Source organism: Podarcis erhardii (genome assembly GCF_964252035.2).
Source record: "Podarcis erhardii genome assembly, chromosome: 17".
Classification (NCBI taxonomy): domain Eukaryota; kingdom Metazoa; phylum Chordata; class Lepidosauria; order Squamata; family Lacertidae; genus Podarcis; species Podarcis erhardii.
Genome location: NC_138515.1, coordinates 15800283 through 15826766, shown reverse-complemented (window position 1 = coordinate 15826766; position 26484 = coordinate 15800283). Strand labels below are relative to the sequence as shown.

Genomic DNA, 26484 nt, shown 5'->3' with positions numbered 1-26484 from the left:
ATCAGAGCGTACCGTTTTATTTTGGGAAATTCAAACAAGCCATGTTAAATGTTATTCTGGGGAATCCCCCCTCCTGATAGCAACACCTCACTCGATAACCAAAGTTGGGAGTCTGCTAATGTTGTAAAACTCCCCCTATCACTTTCTCCTTTGATGCATTTCCGAACTTGGCTAAACATGTAAAGATAATAAGCTTCGGTCTGGACAAATTACATATTGTTCCACCGAATAAGGTCACCCGTTTCTGACTGTATTCAAACACTGCTGCTAAAGTGTGCTCAACCAAGTGGACAATGCATGTTCCTTTTTAAAATAAATAAATAAATAAATAAATAAATGTGTCTGGAACTGAAATAGCTCAGATAAAAATAAACATGCACTTTGAGCTGCGTAAAGAATGTCTTTGAAAGGTAAAAACTTGTATCCGAGTAGACAGGTGAAGAAGAAAAGTGGGAGGGTGGGGTTTGAAGGATATATTTTCCTGCAAAGTGCGAAGAAATCCTTGGCAAAAGAGCCATATATAGGCTGAGACATTGCAGATGAGTTGTCTTGAGAACGGCCAGAGCTTTGCTCTTCTCACAGGAGCCACCCAGATGCCTATGAGAAACATATGAGCCCCACACAGAGCCGGATTTAGGTTTGATGAGGCCCTAAGCTACTGAAGGTAATGGGGCCCTTTACATAATAATAATAATAATAAAATAAAAATAATAAATTATTTATACCCTGCCCATCTATCTGGGTTTCCCCAGCCACTCTGGACGGCTCCCAACAGAATATTAAAAAAACAATAAAACACCAAACATTAAAAACTTCCCTAAACAGGGCTGCCTTCAGATATCTTTTAAAAGTCAGATAGTTGCTTATTGCCTTGACATCTGATGGGAGGGCGTTCTTCAGGGTGGGCGCCACTACCGAGAAGGCCCTCGGTATATGTCCAGCTGTCCTTTGTCAACAGCAAATTGTCGCTGTTTTTCTGCTGAACAGATGCTATATGGTAATTTATGAAGCTAATAGGTATCTAAAGCCATTTGAACATGTTGCCATGCAAACAGTCCATGCATTATGGAGGTTTCTAAGCAGAGGTTGGCTGGCCATCTGCCTCCTGGGTGCTTTGGTTGAAATTCCTGCATTGCAGGGGGTTGGACTGGATAACGCTCAGATCGTGTCCCTTCCACCACTATGATTCTATGAAATCTGAGATGAGTGGAGGCTGAATTTTGACTGCAACCTGAAGGGTTTACAGAAGACTTTGGGCTGGAAGTCCCGACCAACCTGGGCTGCAGCATTAAGCTGTATTTAAGAGCTTGCAACATGGGAACATGTGATATATAGGAAGGATAGTTATTTTCATTTTATTTTATAGAAGTCTAAAGGATCCAATTTTCCACATGAAATATGGGCTTTTTTATTTTATTTATGGTATTATATTTCTATTATATATTTTATATTATTCAGATCTAAAGGGTCCTCTTTTAGACATGAAATAAGGTGGGTATTTTTATGATATTATATTACATTATATGTTTTATTTTATTGAAATCTAAAGGATCCTATTTCCCACATGAAATAAGACGGGCATTTTTATTTATATTACATTATATATTTTATTTTATTGAAATCTAAAGTATCCTCTTTTCCACATGAAACAAGACGGGTATTTTTATTTTATCATTTTATCGATTATCACTTATTTCCCACATGCAATTCGAACTCCTCCTGCCTCCACTTCTGCCCCAATCGCTCCCTCTCTGGACCAGCTGGAACCGGAACCTCCAGCCTCTCCACAACGGGCCACTCTGCTTCTACCTCTCTTCCCTAGCTCTACGTTGCCTGGGTGACGTCGTCAAAGCGCGACGCACGCACGCACGGCGGGCGAAGGCGTTGTCGGGCCGCTGATATATTACGCCGCCGACGCCCTGCTCGCTCGCTCTGTGACGAGAGGCTCGCGGGAAGAGGGCGCGGCCGACGCCGCTTCTCTCGGGTCGCCGTCATGACGGGGCGCAAGTTTCCCAAGGAGAAGAAGCGGCACCGCTCCCGCCTGGGCTGCCTGGACGAAGAAGGCGGAGGCAGCGAGAGGAAACGCCGGAGCATCGAGCCGCTTCAAGGCCTGGCCGAGGTAACCGCCGCCTGGGCCGCCCTGAGGGAAGGCGGGGCCGGGCTGTTATGCGCATGCGCAAGGCGCTTTGGCGGCCACGCCCCCTCCGCGTTTCTTATAGTTGTTTTCTAAAAGCCCTGGCAGTGGACCTTTCAGTATTTGTAAAGCACAGCTTACGTGGACGGCACTTATTATTATTGTTATTATTACTATTGTTATTATTTTATATTACGTTTGGATTCAGCTTGTTGAGATTTTTGAAGCAACGTCCCCCATATTGAACAGCTGTTCCGTTTACTTGTTTGCAGCCCAGTTTTTGTCCTAGAGTAACCCAGCTTTATACAGAATCTGTATAAAGCACATCACATGGTGGAAACCCAAAATATGGGGGGGGGGCTTTACCGAAATCAAATAAGGACTACCAAAAGCGTTTATATTGAAAAATTGAGTGGTGGTGGTAAAATTATGAATTGCTTTGATCAATTTGACTAACAGCCTAGCAAGGTTAACATTTTTGTCTCCAACTAACTATTAATAATAATAATAATATTATATATTATTTATACCCCACCCATCTGGGGGTGTTTCCCCAGCCCCTCTGGACAGCTTAACTGTGGAGCATAATCATCCCCATGTTTTTTTTTACTCCAGTAACTTCTAATCAGAGACATGACTGTCCACTTCGCAATATGGTTCTGCTTTTAGCTGTCCTGATTAAGAGCCACTGACAGACCTAACCTGCATCATGAATTTGTTAAAAGTTATTTTTTTTTTAGTTAGAAGGCATCACTATTTTTTGCAAGGAAGTTATTAGTACATTAATTGTATGCTACATTAACATTCTTAAGATCTGGTGTTAGGGAGCAGCTTTCTGACCAGTCCTATGCATGTTTACTTTGAATTAAGGCTTACTCCCAAGTAGGTTTGCATAGGTTTGCAACTTCAAAAATATGATCCAGATACTCAAATTTCACAGCCATGAATTCACAAGGTGTCCACAGGCCAGACTATTATATCTAGAGTTCAACCTCTTGCCTGTAATTGTGATGACAGTACCGGCCTGCCTACAGGCTGGTGTGGGAAGAACAGAGATACAGTGGTGCCCCGCAAGACGAATGCCTCGCAAGACGGAAAACTCGCTAGGCGAAAGAGTTTTCCGTTTTGGAGGTGCTTCGCAAAACGAATTTCCTATGGGCTTGCTTCGCAAGACGAAAATGTCTTGCGAGTTCCTGCGGGGTTTTTTTCCTCCCCCCCCCTTTTTCTAAGCCGATAAGCCACTAAAAGCCACTAAACCGCTAATAGCGCTAATCCGCTAAGCCGTCAATGGGCTTGCTTCGCAAGACGAAAAGACCGCTAGACGAAGAGACTCGCGGAACGGATTCTTTTCGTCTTGCGAGGCACCACTGTAGTAACCAAAGTGCTTTGAATGTGTTGTTTCATCCCAACCCCCCCCCCCCCCCGGAATGTATTCTCAGTTCCTTTTACTGGGTGGTATAATATTTTGAGAAATAACTATCCCGATGGATTTCCTTTTGCAGCATTCACCTGTAAACTTCTTTGCTGACTATATGATCTTTCAATTAACTTCAAAATGAAAAACTGAACACCAACTTTATGGAGCATCTTAAACATTGCATTTGTATTTTAGACTGAAGTATTAGGAGCCTATATAAGAAGCTTCATTGATTCAGGCTGTAATCCTATATCCTGGGAGTAAGACCCATCTAACCTTGTGGGACTTACTTCTGAGTAGACATGAAATGGCTTGCACTGTTCCTTTTGTAGTCAAAGCTTAGTTGCCGATATTACTACATAAGCAAGTGTTTTGTGTTGGGTCATGATTGAAAGGATTTTCTGTGTCATCATTTAGGAAACAAAATGTACTGCACAAATTCCAGAAAGTGAGGATGTGGAAGAAGAATCCAGTGACCTAGAAGAAGGTGGATTGGATCTCAGCGTGCAATTGAAGCCAGTTAGTTTCTACATCACAGATAAGAAGGAAATGCTACACCAGTGCTTTTGTATCATAGGAGAGAAGAAAGTGCAGAAAATGCTGCCTGATGTCTTAAAGGTACTGAAATATATCTATTCTGGCAAATTTTGGAGAAAGCTGAACCGTTTGAGCATTTATCAGGAATAGGGAGTGATCTGAATGCTCTGTAACGAAGGTTAAGCCTCTTGCTACATGCTCTGGATTTTATTTATTTATAACCACTCTGATACCATCTAACCCTGCTTCTTCATTCCACAGTTAAAATATACTCTTTTATCAGGATTGAAAAAATATTTCAAAAATTAAAGGTGTGCTGCCCTGTTGGCTCCATAGAGGTTGCTTAAATTCCATTCAGTGGGTTTTCAGTAGTTTAACTGCACGTAGTGTAATAGTCATTATCCTTCTGTGGACATCTGTACAGTAGAAATTAAACAGTATATATTTATTATAAATTTATTACCCTGACATGTGCAATTGGCTAGCTTTTGAGATGGTAAGGAAACTCTGAAAGGTTTTGCTGCTTCATTGGAAATGGGACATTTTCTGTTATGCACTGAAATCCTTAATTTTAAGTAGAACATTGCTATGGCTATTTCCTTGATCATTTTTTCTTTTTCTTTAATTATGGCTATGGTACTGGATGTATATTCAGTCGTAACTTGGTTCTCCAACAGAATCCGTCCCGGAAGTCCGTTCAACTTCCAAAAACTTTCGGAAACCAAGGCGCGGCTTCCGATTGGCTGCAGGAGCTCCCTGCACTCAGTTGGAAGTCGTGGAAGCTGTGTCGGACATTCAGCTTCCAAAAAACTTTCACAAACCAGAACACTCACTTCTGGGTTTGCGGCGTTCGGGAGCCAAAACATTCAAGTCGCAAGGCATTTCAGAACCAAGGTACGACTGTACATGCATAGATTCAATTAAAAATATAAAGGAGTCAGATTCACTTTTCAAGGAGCCATGCCTGCATTTATATTTTAAATATTTATGGAAGGTGTTATTCTCCTGCTCTTGAACTGTACAGGCTCCCACAGTTTATGTAAGTTTTTTTATAAATACTTGCTGGTGTGGAAACAGCTCAGGGAGAGAAGGGTAGAATATACAATAACAAACAAACACATACATACATACATGTGTCACACTATATTGCCATAAAGAGGGAACCTATTTCCAAATTTCATGTTTAAATTTTGGCTTCCGCCAGCATAATACCATGGCCTGTGTTTCAGAATGGCACAATTTTCGACGTTGGGACTATCAACTTAATTAGAGAATTTTTAGTTGATGCATCATCTTCTTTTTTTAACGGGTTGGTTGATTGATTATTGCTAAAACAATTTGCAGTTTAACAACATTTAATGTAGGTATCTTTCTAAGAAACTGAAAGTGGAGTATGATAATTTTATAATTTAGTAACTCAGGAATTCCTAAATTCTGTTGTTCAAGAGCACTTCTAAGTTGCCCTGTGTAATGCATTGGAGAAAGGCTTCTGTGTGCCCTAAGTGCCCTTCTTGCCACAGAAGAGGTAGCACATCAATTCTCTGCATGAGTCACTAGTTAGGGGCTGCATTTTCCCAACCAGAAGGCACACTGAGAAAGTGACTCCCATAGAGAGTGGGTTCCTCCACTGGTAAGTGCTACTTATTATTAGTGTTTCATTTGGGTTAAGTTTTCATTCCCTAAGAAAGTGTGTCTCAGCTATCATTAGTTTATGAAACATTGTAATAAACAAAAGCTGCTTCACATTGTTGAAAGGAAACATGTGAGTCCATTTTGTCTTTGAGTGTTACAGTAGCACATGAGAATTTGAATAGCCTTAAAAATGGGTATGTGCCCTCAAAACCCCACCAATTAAATTGTACTCTTGCCTATTAAAATGGTATTGCACTGATTAATCAACCTAAGCTTTAATTGATTAACTTGCCAATTAAAACTTGTTGCTCTATTCAGTGTGTATCCTATGCACTTACAAGCTAGTTCAGCAAGTACTGAGATCAGACTGCTACAAAGGCTTTCAGAGTTTATATATTTGTGTATGTGTGTGTTTTAATAAATACTGTTGTAGAGCCCTCGGAATGAAGCAGGCTGCAAATGTAAATAACCTTAATTACTGTGGCATATGGAATAATGTAGTATATAATTATAGCATTTCCACAGGGATGTTGAATTTTTTCTTTAATTGGACATAACACCATCAGAGATGAGTGTGGCAGCCTGGCAGTTTATAAATAAGTAATTTATAATTAAAAAAGAACACTATTCCCAACAGACTTAAGACATCCTTGCTTGAAAATAAAGCAACTTGAAGTTGGGGGCAGGCAGGATTTAAAAATAAAGTAAAAACCACACAATAAGTATTCTGGCTATTTATAAGAATATCATAGAATGCTCCAGTTGGCAAGAAAAGCACGTATGTTCATTTTTATGGTATACTAATCTTGTCTCAACATTTCTGGAGAAAAAGATTTTGTAAAATTTGGACTGGGAACAGAAACGCTCCCTTAACCACGCTGTTTTTCTTGTAGTTCATCCCTAGGGCTGCAGAGCAGATTCCATAGCAACACTTTGCCTGCCAGCTACACTGAGCTCCTCTTCCACTGCAGACACCAGGTCTGGGCTAATACATTTTGGCACCTGAGGAAAACTACAAAATGGCACCTCCCCCCTCCAGGGCAGAGAGGCTGCTGTATAGGGGCATAGCAGGGCTACAGAGAGAGCAGATCTGGCCTCCAAGGAATGTGCCACAGCCATTGCTTGTTACTGCGGCAGCGGGCCATGCATTGCTTGGAAGCTAGATCTGCTGCCCTCTACCACGTACCCTCTCAACATTTCTCAAGTGAAAACAGGGATGTCCCATTAATATTAATATCAATTTATTTATTACCCCATCCATCTGACTGGGTTGCCCAGCCACTCTGGGTGGCTTCCAACATGTATAAAACATTAAACATTAAAAAAACCTTCCCTATACAGGGTTGTCTTTAGATGCCTTCCAAGGGTGTATGTATATCTCCTTGGCTCGGGTTCACATAACTCCAATAACTTCCAACATTTCTCCTATGAAAATAGGAATGTCCCAAGGGAAAACAGGACAGATCAAATCAGAAACCAGGGAGGCTTTTCTAAATCTGGGACTGGCCCTGAAAAATAGGGACACTTGGAGGGTTTGCTACCACCTGAGGCAGTTGACCCACCTTGCCTCATGGGTGGGCTGGCCCTGGTAGACTCCATAGAGCAGACTTGGAAATGTTGCTACCTCCCAAATGTTTTAGTTAGTCCTTGTTCTCCCATGTTCCCATGCTCCCATGTTCATGACCTTAAAAGCCTGTGAAGAGAAATTTGTAGGAACTTCTCAGCCTACTTGGAAGTAATCAAACAAGTGGCTGTTTACAAGTCTACCATAGATATGGGATTATGTAGAATCTTGATGCCATCAGGCAAGGAGTTCGGGAAGATGGGAATTGCTGGAAATGCTAAAACACTGTTAACTCAGTCAGATTTTTGTTGTATGTAGCCAGTGTCTATTACAATCTCTCAATCTCTCTCTCTCTCTCTCTCTCTCTCTCTCACACACACACACACACACACAGAAAGACAATTCAAGATAAGTTTAAAACATTTCAAATTTTAGAACTGCAAATGATTGAAACTTAAAATTATAACACTCCCCAGATAATTTAGATTTTTTAAAAATCTCCTTGGCAGAGTCAAGATCTGTAACATAGCCCATAGCTCTACATGTGCAGGTAGTGAGAATGTTATCCTTTAGATTACAAAGTTGTATACATCAGCTTGCAGCCCTATGTTTTTGAAATAATCTGATTGACCTTCTTAAAAAAACTTTGAATGAATAGAGGAATCTTCCTAGGTGGATTGTATAGGGGCAATAAAAAATACAACACACAGTGTCTTCAATCTGGCCTGATCAACATACAGAAAGATGGTCATATGTTGGCTTATTAAATAATTTACTGGTCAGCTGTTCTGTGTACATAGTTCAAAATCTGAACTGGGTAAATGCATGTCTAATGGGGGGGGGATTAATTCCTGCAGGAAAGTAACACTTTTTGTAATCAGAATCAATTTTAATGTACCAGAGTGAAGACTTGGAATTCTTTACATGTTCAAAGTCCATTTAGGCATCTTTAGCAGAAATTACATCATGGGTCTCATGGTAGGAAATATCAACCAGTTGGCTGTGTCCACTTTTGTGCTGCAGACCTGGGAAGGTTGGTCATAAGTCAATATGTTCCTTGGCCTGCAAAAAATTAGCTACTCCTCTTATTGATGATGCCGATCAATGGAGTCAAAGGCAAATGAGGGATTAATAAATGTGACATACTGCTTTTTTGAGGGACCACTAACAGCTGGATAAGGTAATTCAAAACAGAACATTGATCTGCAATGCTATGCTTCTTGGAAAAGCCAGCCTGCATCGGGGTAGGAGCCTGCTACTCCATTGTTCTAACTTCTCAGATCTTCTCAGGAACATCAACAAAACTTACTGGTTGAATTTTATTTTCTCTTCACTCTTCCAAAAAAAGAAAGAAAAGGGAAGCACATTTTAATGAATCATACAAGAGTTTGAAGTGGGTTTAAATCTTAGGGTAAGGGAAACCTTGGTTAGCCTTAATCACAGTTAATTTGATGCTGGCAAATGATAAAATTTAATTCCAGGAAGGGGTAGCCTTACAAGAAAGTGTGTTTCCAAGGCTGATACCTCATAACACTTGTTACATTATATCTGTATTAGCCCCGTTTCTCATAATTAAGGTTTAAACTACCTGTATAATTTTTCATGGGCTGGTCCACTAAAATTCTCTGTCAAGTGTAAAGTACGAACAAGAAGTCTTCTGAATGATTTTTACGAAAAAGAATGTATTAAAGGTTTAAGAGTCTTATGGCACAAGACTTTTCTTTTGCTGTAGCAGACTTAACACAGTTACCTACCGGGAGTGAAAACATAGATACCGAAAGCCTTATTAGGGTGAGAGTGATATTTTTCAGAAAGTTGTATTTCTTCTTCTTTTTACTCAAGCAATACTAATGAGAAACAGTGACTGGGATAATCCATATCCAACTGCCAGCATTAGGGAATTTGAGAAGTGCCCTTGGGTTGTATTTAATTGTATGACCCCCACTGACAGAAGGCTGTTTGATCCAGCAGAAACATCCATGAGGTGAAAAAGAGGGGAGAGGTAATTTTTGCAGTTTCTTCCTTTCTCCTGCAATCCCCTGCTGTGCTTGCCACACCGTTCAAAGGGTCCGCCAGCGCTCTTGAGCAGATTGGGGTATGTGCACAGGGGGCTACCCTTTATGCCAACATACACCCCTGCTGGATTAGAATGCCTTCCGTCAGAGGAGAGGCACAACTGGCTGCAATGCCTGCCTTGTGAAACCTAAGAAGAAAGCCAGGGTTCAGATCTGGCATACTTTGCTACTTCCTTAACATTGTCTTTTTGCAAAACCGTCTTAATAAAATTTCTAATTCAGATCATAATGTTTTAAGTTTCGGTTTAGTGTCCAGATTGTATGTATCTGGCCGGGGAGGGCGGGGTACAAATAAAAAACTGATGATGATGATGTTATTATTATGTTGTTGTCGTCTTTATTTTAAAAAAAGAAAGATGAAATTCAAACAAGCACTAAAGAGATGACCTGCCACTGAACGGAGTGGTCTCCCCTCTTCCCCAACCTCTCATTTTGGAAGTTCTCCCAACTCTTCCAGAGACAGGACTCCTCCTGTTGGCTCCTGCTAGCTCAACTAGTTGAATCTGGCCCTTAGTGCGTAACTAGTGTTAGAAACTCACATATAAAAGCTAGGTGCCAAATGGCACCTTAAACCAGGATTGCTTGGTTGCAAGTGGTTGATAGTCAGGTACAAAATGCGCATGGCATCTGGCTAATTGCAGGCACCGTTTATAACAGTCCCACCTCTCTTTCTGTAGGGCTGTTCGATAGAAGAAATCAAAAGGCTTTGTCTTGAACAGTTGGAGCTCCTGTCTGAGAAGAAGTTATTGAGAATTCTTGAAGGTAGGCAATACTGTATCATATTGGAGCTCCTAATGAACACCAAGTACATGGATGCTTGATTGTATACCGTATGTTTCACTCTATAAGACGCACCACACCACAAGACGCACCTAGTTTTTGGAGGAGGAAAACAAGAAAAAAAAATTCTGAATCTCAGAAGCCAGAATAGCAAGAGGGATCGCTGCGCAGTGAAAGCAGCAATCCTTCTTGCTGTTCTGGCTTCTGTGATAGCTGTGCAGCCTGCATTCGCTCCATACGACGCACACACATTTCCCCTTTTTAGGAGGGGAAAAGTGAGTCTTATAGAGCAAAAAATACGGTATGTAGCAGAGACGCATGGCCATTACCTAGAAGATAGATTGGAAGAGAAGCTTTGAGCAAATGAGGGCAGTCATGACTTGGAACCCTGTTATAGAGAGACTTAAAATTAATGGCTACAGCGTTCAGAGGAGCTGCTCACAAGAGATCTACTTGTGGTATTAGGCTTTCCTTTTTGCTCTGAGGACTGGAAAACCAGCCCCCATAATCTTTCCATCAGTTATCTACATTAATGAGCATTGCTTAATTTTTTAGAATAGTTTTAACTCCTTGTTAGTTACCCTTTTAGCTTTAGTCCTGAACTTCTGTTACAGAAGTTGCCCAACGTTTTTAAATGTGTTGCTGAATATATGTTCTATCTATAGACTACTCAGAGCTTTAGTATGAGAACAGGTGCTTGAACAGACTCTGTGGCCTGTATTACATATTTGTGTGTATGTGTGTTTGCATAAAAAAAAAGGAATACCTGTTTTCTGTACAAATGCTCCTACAATAGTTTAATATAAATGGCTGTGTTGTAAGAGAAGATAGGGTTAATTTTATATTATTCCTTTGGCAAAGACTCTTGAGCTGGGTGGCATTTTTTTCTCTTACCCGAGTGACAGAAATTTCCTGGGGAAACCTTTTACATGAATTCTTTTTCCTTGTGGTGAAAGTGCTGAAGACTTACTCTGTGTTTGTAATAGTTGTTTGCTTGCAAAGATACCAAGTTAAGCATGGAGGTGCAGAGAAGCAGCCAGACACTTATTGCTGCTCGTTGAAGCATTGTATCACCCGTACCCCAGGCTCTCCAAACAATATAGCCTTGGGACGTGCTATGGTTCCTTACCGCCAGCCATCTTCAAAACTCAGGCCACTGTCTCCCTCACAGACTACAGCTCCAAATGGTTTCTGTTGAGTACCTTAGTCAGGCAGGTGGGCTGTGTCTCTTCATTTGACAGTCATAACAGTATTTACTGATGCATGTATTAATGAGGCAGAAAAATGCTGCCACACTGTATAGCATCTCACATTGACGTTGTATTTCAAGGTGAGAATGAAAATGACTCCGACAGTGATGAAGAGGCTAATGGTGGGGAAGAGAAGACAGCAGTTGAATCTATCAGCCAGTAAGTAATTGTAATGAGCAAATTTAATTTAACTGTCCTCTGAGAGTCTATTTAAAAGTTTGTGCTGACAATTTCGTTTTGAATTGTTGGTGAAATCCCAGATAAATCCATGGTGAAATCTTGGCTGAACCGCTGCAAAAACTGTGGGGAAATTTGCAAAACATTAGTGAAATGAAACTTCAGGTGAAACTTTAGTGAACCTTGCTGAGCATTTGTAAAAACCCAGTGAGCCTTGGTGAGATCCCGTTGAAATGTTAGTTAAATTGGCAAAATCTTCTGAAGCCCAAAGTGCCTTGAACAGAGAATCCTAATTGTATCCTCCAACAGATCCTACGGTACAAGGGTATGTATACAGCTGCTCTTAAATCATGGCATAAAGTAGGAAAACCAACCAAATCAAAGATTGTTTGCCTACAGGCAACCCCTGATTTTTTTTTGGGGGGGGGGTTGCATTTGGGTAATTGTGCGTGCTGATGGAGCCTGTTCTATGCTCTTCCTGGTCTGAATGTAACACATGTTTAGGGTCATGCGTGTTTTGAACGTGTGCAAAATGAGAGTTGCCTGTAATCAGCTTGTTGCCCATCCCATGGCTGCAAATAGGATCTTTTTGTTTTAGGTTGGCTGTTAATTGCTAGGGTTAAAACAGCGTGGAGAATTTTGATTCATTTTGTTATGTAATAGGGTTGGGAGAAGGCAGAAGTTCTTGGGTTACCAAGCTTCTTTTCGGTGGCTGCTTGTGAGTAGCATAGTATGGGTCCGTCTTGGTGGGAATCAACATTTAAACGGCAGTTTTTACAGTTGCCTGGGATTAAATTCCATTGAGCTCAGTGGGGATTACTTCTGAGTAGAAATGCATGTGATTGTGCTGTCAGTGTGAACCAGATGTACTAAGTGACTCACATCAGCTAGTTATTTCGGTTAATACTAAGCATCTAAAAAAGAGCATCTAATCTATGAAACATTTGGCCACAAGATGGCAGAAAATGCACGTGTATTAAACTTAAGAGTTGCGCCATTACATCAAGAAGCCTTTTTATGACAGCATAAGAATTGCTCAGTGACAAAGTGTTTTGGACAGCAGATTGTCTGTATTAGTATGTGTACCTTTCTACCGAAGTGGTTGATCTCAAGCATGTACCACATAGTTTCTGCAGCTAGTTTTGCAGTGCACTGTTCAGGGATCAGAAAACTTGGTAAAGCTCATATGTTGAAAATCACCATTTCCATGACCAGTATTTAAAATAAGCTGCATAATTGGAAATCAAGAACTTGTTGTTGAGGCTCTTGCCAAATGAACAATCCTGAACAAAATTTGGCAGGACGACTCTGGACAGCAGGAGCTTTATTATCCTAGAGCAGATATCCTTTGATACATTTTCCTTCTGCAAACCAGATGACTGTGCCAGATCATCCCTGTTTGCCAATGAGCAATACTTGATAACAGTATTATCACTCATTTAGGAGCCGATGTCTTCATCCTGTGGTTGGTTAGGAATGAGGGGTACGAATGCCAGGGACATGATTGCCAGGTTCCTTTTCCTATAGTGTGCTGGGTCTGTACCGATGCTCAGGGTTGTACACACCTTGCACCAAACAGCTTCAGATATTCTGCATCGGGATAAATAAAATTTTGTGCCAAGGAAGTTTCAGCCTGTCTGCCCAGCCCAGCACCCTGGTGGGGATGCAAACCACTTCCTCCTCATTCATCAAATGATTGATTTGATGAACAAGGAGAGACCAGTTTGCGTCCCCATCAGCTGTGGGAGGAGAGTTTCCTCTTTCGCTCTGCTCATCATGTATTTTCCCAGTGGGTTGGCCAAGGGTGAATATAGCCTTCTGGCCAAAATGCTTGCTGTAGCCTAAATCCAACTTATTTTCCCACATTTGGTGCTCTTTCATGACTCTGATTCTCCTCATAGGTTTGAAATTTACGGTACCTTTGAAACCTTAAAGGCTTGAAGTTTAGTTGCTGTTGTTTTTTTGAATGGAAGGCAATGTTTCATTCTGAACCCAGTGCCAATTTTCTCCTTCATAATCATGAAATGATTGCTGCCCTGCACACACGCACGCATCTATATGTTCTGAGTAAATGTCTTAATATCTGTAATAATTTCATAGGTTTGGGGGTTCAATAGGAAAACTTTGCCTTGAGGGCTGAATCTGTAGCAGCACCTGGTACTGAACAGAAGTGAATTGAGATGAGAGGAGCCCACTGGAATATTTGGCAGCTTCTGTATTAAGTTAGTCAAGGAGGCTTGTGGAGACAAATCCAGGGGCAGCAGGAAAAAGGTTTCTTCTTTGTGGACAGATAGATTATTTTTCAGGGATCTGGATTAATCGCTTATATATGCACCCCCATTTTAAAAATTATATTTAATCATAGTTTAGTTACAGTACTTAACAGAGGTGGACAAACGCCATTAGAGCTAAACCTCTGAAATGTAAGTTAGGATGACACTAACCTTGTAATGTTAAATTTAACTCCTCCCTGCAAGCTGGATGCTTTGATTGTGTGCATATTAACATAATACGTACATTACAAATTTTAGACAAAGTAGCTGACGTATGAAATTGGTTAGATGAATATAAAATAATTTTATGGCTACAATGCTCATTAAACTCAACAATTGGACTTCCCTTCCATGATTTTGAAATCCTGTGGAGAGCTGTATCCTGTTTCCTCAAGTGTGTCTTACAATCTTTCATTTGCTTTCATGCTTTGTATAAAGACAGTTGAACATCATGGCGAGATAGCAGATGAAATGTCATCCTTTTTAGCACTTTCTGAGTTATTTTCCCCATCCTTTGAAACAGAAAGCAATGTGTCAAATTTTGGTGAGAACGTGTAGAAATAGCTAAACCAGCATCACGCCACCCCACCCCAAAATGTGGGTTCAGTGATCTTTTTATCATTTTTGTGCAGATTGTGTAATGCACAAGGCTGTTTTGAAGTTTGGCTGCACCTTGCGGTTTTGCAGGTTGCATCCTTGCCTTGCTCTTCTTTCTTAATGATCCAGTGGGTTCATGTCTGAAAATACCTTTTCCCCTTTTCTGTCAGAGACTAGATTACTTTTAAAATTAATGATCAGTAGTGTGTTTGTAGTATTAATCTCAGCAATTATAAATACATTGCTGTGCAGCAGCGTTGATGAACACTGTAAGTAGAGTTAGGATCTGCTGTTTTGTGGGGCAAATCCCTACGTGTAATCCCTCGGCAGGGCTTCTGTGCCCAGTTCCCCTATCGTTCACAGGTTTTCTCTGTGTGTTCCTGCAGTTGCCTTACTGGGGAGCTCTTTCCTCCTATTGATGTATTTCAAGGAACTTGCTCTCCAAAGATACTTCACAGTTAGGGTCTCTTTTGGTGATGTTCTGTATCTTTCACAAGCACAGATGTTCTCTGGGCTGTTTGGGGGCTGTCTTTTTCTTTCTCGTTCTTCAGCGAGGTTCTTCTTTTGGAAAAACAGCGGTGGCAATTCTGGGGAAATGGACAAGGAATGCATCGCTTTCTGGCACTGTAGCTCAGCAGTAAACCACATGCTTTGCATTAAGGTGGTCTTGGGTTTGATACCAAACATCTACTGGTGATAATCCTGTAGGAAACTTTGGATGAGCCAGTGGTCTGGCTTGGTATAAGGCAGCTCTGGGGATACAATACTGTTAATACAGTGTACTTTCCAAATTTTCAAAGCATTTAACATAACTTTTATCTCAGTAATCCTTACAACTGCCCTGCAAAGCAGATCCCTTATTAATCTTTAGGGGGTGAGCTGTGTGAAATAAACCACAGAGTTCTTGACTGAACCAAGATTTGAACCTGGAACTTGTAGCTCCAGCTCTTGTCACCTTAATTCAGCATATCTCTGTAGGTTACTGGCTTGGTCAGACAACTCCAACTAGGTGGTTCTTCTCATTGGAAGGCAGGAGTTAGGCTGGCATTTCAGAAGAGGATGTTTTCCTTGCCTTAAAGGTAAAGGTATAGGTACCCCTGCCCGTACGGGCCAGTCTTGACAGACTCTAGGGTTGTGCATCTCACTCTAGAGGCCGGGAGCCAGCGCTGTCCGCAGACACTTCCGGGTCACGTGGCCAGCGTGACGAAGCTGCTCCGGCGAACCGGCACCAGCGCAGCACACGGAAACGCCATTTACCTTCCCGCTATAAAGCGGTACCTATTCATCTACTTGCACTTAAGTGTGCTTTCAAACTGCTAGGTGGGCAGGAGCTGGGACCGAACAACGGGAGCTCACCCCGCCGCGGGGATTCGAACCGCCGACCATGCGATCGGCAAGTCCTAGGCACTGAGGTTTTACCCACAGCGCCACCCGCGTCCCTTTCCTTGCCTTAGAACATGTCTAATTTGGATTGCTCCACCACATTGAGGAGGAAAGTAAAATCGACACTTGTAGTGGGTTGGTTTTTTTGTCTTTAGGATATATAGTTTATTTACGAATGCATACTGCCTGAGTCCATGATGGAGGGATTAGTTGAATTTTCTTCTCGGGCTTAGTGGAGTTATTTTGCTCTGCCTTTGATAAAAACAAGATCTTGTCACATGGCAGGGAAAATATTGGTATAGCTTTGGTGGTCTGGTGAGTTGTGTCTTGGGCTAGCAAGAGATATTTTCTTGTCCTCAAAACAATGTTTTCTGTAGCACTAAGTTTCTGTTATGTTTACTCTTCTTGGGTGCAGGTAAAACTGATTTCTGATTGAGAAAAATTGACATATTCCTATAGTTGTGTCCCCAACTGGGCAGGCACTGCTTACCCTGTAAGTGATATAATTACATTAACTGGACTAGCCCTATATCTTTGGGGAAGAGCATTACATTCCAGGCAGCCCTATGAAACTTGAGAAGAAAGGAAATTATCAGTACTACTGCCTGAATAAGGATGGCCTGCTTCACAAAATAAAGCAAACAATGAAATGTGGGGGCACGAGAGTATGGATATGAAATGCTTTTTTTTATAAACATAAAAGGTATACTAACTGAAATGTATTATTGTTTGTTCTCAGGCAAGACAATAGTATAGATTCTACTTCTTCTTTGAAGGAAGACCACAAACTGGAAGCTTTGGACTCAAAGCAAGGTAGGAACTGCAGAAGGCTTTAAACGTTGCCGCCTCTGCGTTTGGCATTCTGAATAGAGCAGTAGCAATAATGCAACATTACTTGCCTCTAAACAAATGCTCTGGGTCATCTCTGCAAATGCTACATAATAGATTGCAAATGAAACAATGATGCATGATAGAATAACTTTCTTTGGAAGATATAATTGAATTTCAGACATTAGGAGCCCCTTCTCTAGCTAGTTGTCAAATGAAACCCAGGAGTTTGTCAGCATTTTGGGCAAGCATTTGGGCTGTGCTTCCCTTTTCTTTCTTTTTTTTTTTTTACATTTTCACTAAACATGACTTTGTGATGCAAGTTCTTCTTTACATCTTTGGCTGTGGATTATGCTTTTTAGTCATTCTAGACTGTAACAAAGATCGAATCCATCTCTGAGTGTTATTTATACTTGTTGTCATATTTGATAGGAGTAGTGATCCAATCTAGAGTTCCTGACTTTCCCCCAAACCCATTTCTCCTCTTCTTGATACATCTTCCCTAGCACACCATCCATCTCTGACATCTTGTTTTACCATCTGAGCAAGGGGTGGGAGTAAAGTGTCTTTTTTCAAACCATACAACGGCCTCTCAGAATCAAGCCGCCTATTTTCATAGCTGTGCCCTCTTTGGAGGTGCGCAAGAGTGTGTGGAGGAATATTGGTGGGGGGGCATCTTTTATGGGCAGTTTCATGTGGGAAGGCTCAAGCCTTTCCCCTTTGACTCTGGGAAATATAGTGGAATAGGGTCCCAGATTTAGAGCATTGTTTATTTGGTGCAGTATATAGCGGGAGCTCCCACTGCACAAAGTATCCATGTTTCTGTCAACATGATGGGAAGGAGCTGCTTCTATTGCTCCATACCAAGGGCAGATTTAATCACTATCCATACTGGTGCCCCTGAGTATACCCCTTTACTTCCTTTCGTGTAAGTGAAAGATTATCCTTCGTTTCTCCAAGAAAAAGTGCGGTACTTAAGGAAACTATTGGGATGAGGGCAAAACTCGCACTCCATCTCTGCTGTTCGCCCAGGAGGAAGAAGGTTGGAAGGAGAAGAGAGTGGACTTAGGATCACACAGGGAACAAAAGGAGTTGTTTTTTTGGTTGTCTGGGTTTAACCCATCAGCGAAACACCAGCGTGAACCCAAATAGTGAGTCCTAATGTATTGTGTGGGTTTGTGCCTGCCAACGTTTTCAACTCTTTGCCTAGTGATGACAGGCATGCTGCAAGCCATGGGGAAGGATCATTATGTATCTTATTGCCACAGGAAATATCCCCAGTAATTACTTACAGCTCTTTAGAAAGAAGTGCCCCATTCTTCCTTAAAGATGGTAAAAATAGCTAATAGGGGGAATTGAACTTGATTAAAATGGTCTCATAAGGCAGCCAAGCGATTAGCAGGATGCTGTGACTTTGTGAAGACTGCTTTAAATATTGCTTGTTGCACTCTCTGGAATGACCTCTGAATTGACATGTCTCCTGCAGACTTCCTCTCTTCCTTCTCTGCTATCAGAGGGAATTGATGACTGTTGCAGGTGATTGCTTCTTTGTCCTTTTTATGACTTTATCAGCCACTGGTTTCGTGATGGCTCTGGGCAATGACAACAGTGCTAGTCAGGATGTTAGCTTTTAAAGAGCTTTTTTGAGACTGTGCAGGCATAAATGGTAAAACTTAGCAACTGTTCTTCTTCCACACTGCAGTCTGTGATGCTGAAGATGAAAAGTACGAGAGCCAAGGGGTAAGCAGAAATGAGTGAAAAGTGGTTAAGAAAGATAAATTAAGTGCCTGGAAATGAATTTTGCAATCCTAGTTGAAAGAATAAATACAAGTTATCAAAATGAAAAAGATAATGAGAAAAATGCCATCAGAGACTTTTATTACTATGTAAAATTACAGCTGCAAAAAAAGGGGGGAAATGAAGCGGTTCAGCTAATTAAACATTTGTTAGGGCAGTAGGGCTATGTGATTATTGTGCATTGTACTTCCATGGAGATTTCAACTCTGTAGAGAGCCCAGGCTGATTGTACCTTTAAGCCTGGTTTAGGTAACTTCTTATTCTCCAGCAGAAGGATAAATGATTTCTATAAAAAATAGTTTTGTCTCATTCCCTCGGGTCAGTGCCCTTTCACTTGGATCCGTTGGCCTTTGGCAACAGGAGAGGAGTGTGCTGGAACATTGCTTCTGAACTTTGAACCAGCCTTATTCCATTGAGAATGTATTCTCGCTTTGGAGATGTTCTGTTCACTTGAACAATGCATTAAGTAAATATGGACTAGTGCCCTGCAGCAAAGCAAAAGAATTTCCATTCCTTAATCCTATTGATTCCCATTTCTTTGATCTTTCACACACTTCTCTGGCAAGTTAAAAAAAGTCGGAAGATGTTTTGAGTTCATGCCTGCCTTATTGTAGGCAATGTGTGGTGAAGAGTAAAAACAACACCTTGCGGATCAGAGTTCGCTATTTGATTGTTTTTGAGAACTGCTCCTCAGAAGACTGTGGTGATGACATATTTTGCATAAGTTTCTAACAACTGCTTTTAAAACCATTGTTTCATAGGTCTTGGTAGACTTGTCAGAGGAACAAGAAACCCCAACTGTGGCCGTTTGACTTAGAGTTTTATAGCCTTGACCATCTGCCTCATAATTAGACTAATGTAATCTAACTTCTTTCACCTTTTGTTGTTGTGTGCATTTTAAAGCTCATCAGATCAATGCTGTGTTCAGTTGATCTGATTTTGCAAACATACGGCATACTTAATAACTCTTAAGTTGGTCAGGCTCTTATGCAATAATATAGTACACGATTAAAGGTTAGCTTGGCTTTGTTCTCACATTTTCTTGAATCAGTAGTGTTATTTTGTATGTGTTTTTTAAAAGCATGGGTTTTGCTGATTTCCTCATAATAGATTTGCAGGCTACAATTGTCTATGTATATTTCTAATATTTGTAAAACTGCTACATGTGGAATGGTTTACTTTCTAGTTACTTTATGGAAAGTTGCCTCCTATTTTGCAGAGGAAGAACATTTATTATACATTTCTCTTAGTGTTTGGTATTGATTTTTCTTCCCCTCCAGATACCAGTTATATCATAAAAAGTCAAAGAAAAAAGTCAAAGAAAATATTTTCTTCCTTGCTCATAAACACAAGACCCATACACACACAAAGAAAGTTGCGATACTTCTTTCTAAAAAGATTTAAAAGCCAGGCTAGAATTTCTAAAGCCTTTCCTTCTACTTTTGTCTTGAGAGGAAAACTAGTCTTCCTTCAACTCATTTTGGAACCAGCACAGATTAATTTCAGTAGTATGTATTCTGCTGCTCAGTCTTTGTAGAGGACTTGCTGAGAATGGAAAGTACCCAGTATAAAGATCAAGCAGAGAATATTGCCTTTTATGTGTATGGAGAGGTTTTTACTACTCCATCCCATTTTCCAAAATAAACCCTCACATCCATGTAGCTAGCCTTGTGATACAGTATACTATTATAGCCAAAGGCGCTGAAATATTTAACAGCACAGCAACACGCCTCTAGAATCTAGAAACTTTCATGATAAGCAGAGGCCAGCACATGTATTTCTAGTTCTTCATTTTCATTCTCATTATAAGGCCAAAGAATGGTGAACTTTTGGGACTTTTGCAAAAATGAAACTTTGCCTATTAGCAATTTGTGAAAAGCCTGGCAGTATCAGCAAAACAATTCTGTTGCCAAATATGGTATGGACACATCACAAATCTATGACATTCTGGGTGCTGTGGGAGTCTTGGCAGACAGACATTGTTGCATAATTTCTCTGGATCATGGTTCTTGTTTATGACTTAGTGGTTGCCAACCATTCATGCAAGTGTCCGAGGTCAAGATCAAAGTATGGGATTGGGCTGTTCAGTTCCCTGAACCAAGATCCCTCTCTCTCAGTCCTCACCATGCGTCTTTGTCTCATCATCTCCTCCTCATGATCCATCCCACAAAATGTCTCTGTGCACTACAAATGAGGGACATCTTTGCAGCACACAGATGCACACTGTGATCTGAATTGCAGCCCCATGCACCTGCTCCATTGGTGACCAAGGAGTAGGCAGTTAGTGGCGGGGGGCTCAGTTTGTGATGCATGGAGCCCCTGCCTGGAAATACATGGAGTTCATTCATTGGATGGAAGGAGAGTGAACCCTGATTACCCCTAGAACAAGGTCCACAGGACCCCCGATTCTTCCCCAAACTGCCATGGATCTCTGCTGCACCTGCTACTTACAACGTACTTGCTGCAACTGATGGTTATAAAAGGCCGGAGTAACCTGCTTCCAGATTCTTAGGGGCTACTTCATTCTGCACAAAGTGGCTCAGGAGTCAGAACTATCCACCCTGTAATAAAAGTTGGCATCATCTATCTTCACAGTGACAAAGCAGAAGATACTGGATGGAGCCATTGCCATTGCCTTTTTGTAGATGGGGGAGCTAAAGAAATTAATGTGGTTCCTGAAAGATCCCTGGGGGAACAAGCAGATGGGCGATGGCATTTTGCTTTACTAGGGCTGGGGTTATTTGATCCCCGGGAACCGCAATTCAGAGACCGCTTCGTATTGGTTTCCAGTATATCAGTGACTGTGGTGCTGATGAGCAATAGTACCAGATCATTAACACTTCAAGCCTTGGAGATTTGAAAGGAGAGGGTAGAAGAGGGGAAACTGCAAAGTTCTGCAAAAGCCGTCCAGTAAAAGAAAATATTTGGGACCAAGTGGGGAAGGGCTAATTAAAAACCAGAATCTCCAAGAAGAGAAATGACAGAAGAGTATTGATAAACACGTTAATTATTTCAGAGTGTCCTAATCTACTGCTATCCTTTTATTATCATAAATGGCATATAGGAGCTCTCAAATGAATGCCGTGTTACTTTAGACTTTTCAGAGTGAGCTGAAAAGCTATCTTGTGTTTTAATCCACACATCAATTTAATACTCTTGAGGTTTCATTGATAATTGTGGCGGCTATTAGTGACATTTATATTGTAGGCAGAATGGATAAAAATGGGCAAGTGTAAACCTTCAGCCTAACTAACTCCAAATCTGTGTATCAAGGCCTTAAACTGTAAGGATTACAGAGAATGCGCACATTCCAGAGGAACGTAATGCCATGGCCTCTTGCAGTAAATTGCGCAAATGAACAGTTGTGTGTTTTATCACTTTGCTGTTGCCAGGCTGCGTGTAAATTCTTGACAAGGTTTTCTCATTGTCTCTTTAAAAACATTGCACATAAAGAATCTCCCAAAGAGCAACATATTGATCTTTACCATAATAGGCCATATGTCCTTTAAGAGGTACCAATGGGTAAGTAAGTAGTCTTTGAATCCAGCTTTTTAATATAGGTAGTGAATTCTGAATTTTGCCTAGGCTATAATTGTCGGTTGGGATGTGTCACAGCGAATGTGTTATACCTCCATACATTGAACAAGGGCTGGTTCATACATTTAAAGTATTTTCTCTGCTGTTCAGCAAAAAGAAGGGGAAAGCTCGTTGAACGGCTTACAGATACCCATAAATCCCTGTCTTCAAGCTTGCAGTCTAAAGGACACAACTAAAAAAGGAAACTGATTGGGAGGGAGGAGGAAAAAAGGAAACCCGAGTAGTACTTAGTTGTAGAACTCTTGAAATGGCCACCTGGAATGGAGAGCATTCAAGGAGAGAGGAGGAGCTGAATGTTGCTGATGGCTCAGCTCAGCTGACGGAGAGGTTCTGAAGTCCCATTTCTCCTCTACCATAGCCTGATGACATGGTTGCTTCTAGGTGCATGTGTGTAATTTGACGTGTCCTCATTTGAATATGTGTGAACTGACTCCATTAGAAAACACTGTGTGGATGGGGTGAGGTGGTGGCACCTGTGTTGGCTCTGCGATGGCATCTTCACATATTGAGTAAATAATTTGATGCTAGAGCCATTGAGCAATGAGAGAGAGAGTGTGTGTGTGTGTCTGTGTGTGTGTGTGTGTGTGTGAGTGAGCCGGTCCTTTGTAGATCAGTTACATTGATTTGATACAATTCACTTTCAGTAATTTTTTCATAGTCACACCCCGGATTTTATGTTCCTCAAGGAAATATACATGCCATTTTGTAATAAACAGCTTATTAAAAGTTTTCATCTTAGGGTGCTATCAGACACATTTTTCCATATCAAATAAGTTTAACACTTTTTACATTTTGTAATGGCTTATTGTGCATTTAACAAATATAAGTAGTGTTAATGGAGAACTTCCAGAGATAAATGATCACACGTACATAGTACCTGAGGACAAGATGTCAAAAGAAATATATGCTTTATTATGAGTATTTGTCATGTCAGATTCAAACTTGTTTCCTTGCATCATGTTCTGTTACATTTTCCTAAAGACCATTGCCTGGGTCCAGAGAAAGGGAACCCTAGTTCTGTGCACCTCAGGGAGTTTGGGGCTTGTGTTTCTAGAACCCTAGTTCACCATCTTCCATGATTTATTTTCCCTTGGAACTGCTGGGATTTCAAAAGCCCAGTGAACTACTGCAGAATGCAGCTTTGGCATTCAAAGGGCCTTTTAAAATTCTCAAACCTTGAGGTCATGTCCAAAGTAGTTCTTTGGATCCCAGCCCATGTTTTTAATCATAATTGAACAAATAGGAACGCTGTAATTGTTTTTGAGATAACTTAAATTGAAACACTTCATTAAAAGTCTTTGCACAGATATCTCTTAATAAGTGTATTGCCACGCTGATATCCGTACCCTCATTTTATTTTGTTGCAATGTACACGAGAATTTTAGGAGTATTTTTAAACTGCACTTCAGGAATTAAATTCACTTCTAAAATAATAAACAGCAGTCAGCCCCAAAGGCTCCCCACGTCAACTTTCATTTTGTAATGCAGAGGCGTCCTTGTGATATAAAACCTTATGACATTTTAATTAGGAAAATAGATCATGCAATTCCATACGATGGAATAAATTTTCCAAGCGCTGCTGCTCTGGTCTACTGCATGTTCTCCTAAATTGGAATAAAAATGCATTAAAACTTGTCTAAATTAGATCAGTCTTAAAGCTGGGGGAGGGGAGGAAAGAGAGAAACTGTTGATTTTAATTTATAGATGACCTTTCCTATACCTTAAATCTATGCAAAGGCGTATTTGTATGCAGAGGAAATGTTTCACAAGATGAGAAGCCAATTTTATTTTATTTTTAAAGGGCTTCTGAATTCTTCCTTTCTGTTAATTTTGTTTTACAGGCAAAGGAGAAGACAGCGATGTTCTCAGCATCAACGCAGATGCGTACGACAGTGACATTGAAGGCCCATGCAATGAGGAAGATAATTCAGATGGGCTGGAAAGGACTGTCAGAAGTGGAGATGGTCCAATAGACGACCTCCAGAAGGACATTGAGAAAAGCGTGAACGAGATCCTGGGGCTTGCAGAATCCTCCCCAAAGGAGCCAAAGGCAGCAACTTTGGCGGTTCCTCCAACAGATGATGTCCAGCCATCAGCACAGCAGCTGGAACTCCTGGAGCTTGAGATGCGAGCCAGGGCTATTAAGGCTCTCATGAAAGCCGGAGATGTAAAAAAATAGCCCCAGGGCTGTTTCATTTGCAAGATGTCTGCATTTGTTCTGATGGGTGTGATGTCGGCTCCCTTCGGTGCTAAAATATATTTGAACCGGTTTTGACATTCTTCATTCAAGCCCTTTGTGTATCCTGACCCATGGCTGAAGAAGTTGGCAGCAGTTTGTCACTGCCATCAGAACTGTGTGACTCTTGCACAAGTGGAGAGGCTTGACGCTGTTCAACTCAACTGGCCATTTTCTCTCTTTGTGTTGGATTTCCCCCCTTCCCTCCCACCGCCCTCAACACGAATTGGGAAACGGTTGTAGATCATACGCATCTCTTGCTGAATCCCGGTGCTTTGCAGAATAATTGGGGAACAATGTAAGGCCTTTTCAGGGCTTACTTTAGCATTCTCAGGAGGTTCAGTTGGGGAGAAAGAAACAGACCACAGCTCTTTAGAGATGGAGGCCTATCGGGCATGTATATTGAGAAATCCCTTGCACCAACAGTTGAGACCCAGATTGCTTGTTTTCGTTGGGTTCAGTTTATGGGCAAAATATTGTATGCCCTATGCCAAGGGAGCCAAGATGGTAGTGCAGTCTGTGGAGCCCTTAATAGGTCTTGGCAGCTTCTGGTGCCAGCCTATGAGCATTCATAATCTGTGTAGTTTGAAACATAATACAGTTACTGTCTCCCTTAATTTTTAGTGAGTTTAAGTAATGATGTGGGTGCATCCTAAAACACACTCTTTAAAACGAATTTCTGGTGCTTGACTGTAGTTATGTGCGTAGCGTCCAGCTTTCCAGGACATGTTACAAATTCATTTTCAATCCCTTAAGTGCATTGTTAATGTTAAGTTATAGACTTAATATGGTTAAATGTAATTTGTAAACTCAGCCTAGGAAGACCCTTTCCTAGGACTAGATAGGACGTTTTGACAATGCAAAAGTAGATATTTATATGCAGTTGGGGTAGTTGTTACACGTGTCTATCCTGTACGTTATGAAGCAGAGTGACTAAGACTTAAAATGTCGGTATCCTGAGGTTTTGTTTTGAAGTAAGTCTGCACTGATTGCAGGGAAAAAAGACATATAAAAACTTATGACTCCTTATTCAGGGTGCAAGGCACACCAATACCTGCTGCTTTGAAAACGGCCAAAAAGTGTGGTAGATCAACATGTATTAATAAATACATTTGACTATACATTTCAGTGCATGCTCAGGTTGATTAATTAAAAAAAATAAATGGGTGGAAGTTCCAGCAGGTTGCATGGTGTGGTATAGGAGGGCAGAGGCAGGCTGGCTAGTGACTGCTGGTTGAACAATAAATACTCATTTAAAATTGCATTCTTTTGTTCTCCTGCCTCCTTAAGCTTGAATGTTTAGGTTGGAGAAAGGAAGAGCTTGCTCAGCCTAGCATTGAACTGAGCGAAAAATGTGGACCATCAGTTTTGTGCATTAAAGACTGGAAGGAAACAGAGTTGGCTTGAATGAGAAAAATGGGGATTTTTCATCTTCTTGGTTGGGGAGCAGAAGGGACAGTTAAGTGAGGGAGGAAATTTGGGGGATAAGGAACTGATCTGGAAATGATTCAGGGAAACTTAGAAGAAAAGTTAATGGAGTTAAATGCCTTTGAGTTTTGGTATAATCAAGGAAGTGTTAATACTGTTTTTTATTTTGTAGATGGTTGTTGACACCACTTGGGGGGGGTGAACAAGGAAGGCATCTAAGCTTTTTCTTGTGATAGATACCATCTCTGTCTTACTAAGCTCATACATTTCAAATTTTTCACATGAAATTAGAGTCATTGTCAAAACTATCTCTTCAGCTGTGATTTAACAGAAATCTCAGCTGTCAGTACTAGAGTGGTAAAGTGTTGGGTTTATTTCTGAATGTAGAAGCTTCACTGACCATTGTGAATTCTTGAAGCAATAGTCTAGAAAAATAAAGTATCTAAAATATCTCCCGGGCATTCCTTGTATTGATTCACCACTGGGCACTGTTTTTTAGCAAGTGGATTTCCTTACGATGTCTTAAAAATGAAGTGCAATTGATTTCACTAAAAAAAACACACCTCCCCTTCAGCCGTCAGTTATAATAGAGGTATAAATCTAATGACACAACCGTTACGTTAACTGTAAATAAATAAATAAATCTGGGGTGTTTTTGGTGATCAGCAAGGGGCATCCCTGACCCCAGATTTTTCCATTTAGCACAGCAGTTGGGGGATATTTGCCAGAGTTCAAATGCAAAGAAGAATGGAGTGAGCCAGTTAGATGCTGCTGAGAAT

The 26484-nt window shown here is 40.9% G+C and overlaps 1 protein-coding gene across 2 annotated transcripts; it reads left to right on the top strand.

The window, feature by feature from the left end:
* Nucleotides 1-1859: 1859 nt before the first annotated feature.
* CAAP1 (caspase activity and apoptosis inhibitor 1) lies at nt 1860-26157 on the top strand. 2 transcript variants are annotated; one of them, XM_081845546.1, is made up of 7 exons: nt 1860-2119; nt 3969-4169; nt 10037-10121; nt 11470-11548; nt 16559-16632; nt 18350-18387; nt 23883-24243. In XM_081845546.1, exons 1-7 carry the CDS (start codon nt 1994-1996, stop codon nt 24012-24014), a joined length of 735 nt encoding a protein of 244 aa, XP_081701672.1. In that variant the 5' UTR covers nt 1860-1993; the 3' UTR covers nt 24015-24243. The 2 variants fall into 2 exon arrangements, with proteins under 2 accessions (XP_081701672.1, XP_081701671.1); XM_081845545.1 differs by lacking the exon at nt 18350-18387 and having other exon boundaries at nt 1869-2119; nt 23883-26157.
* Nucleotides 26158-26484: the final 327 nt, after the last annotated feature.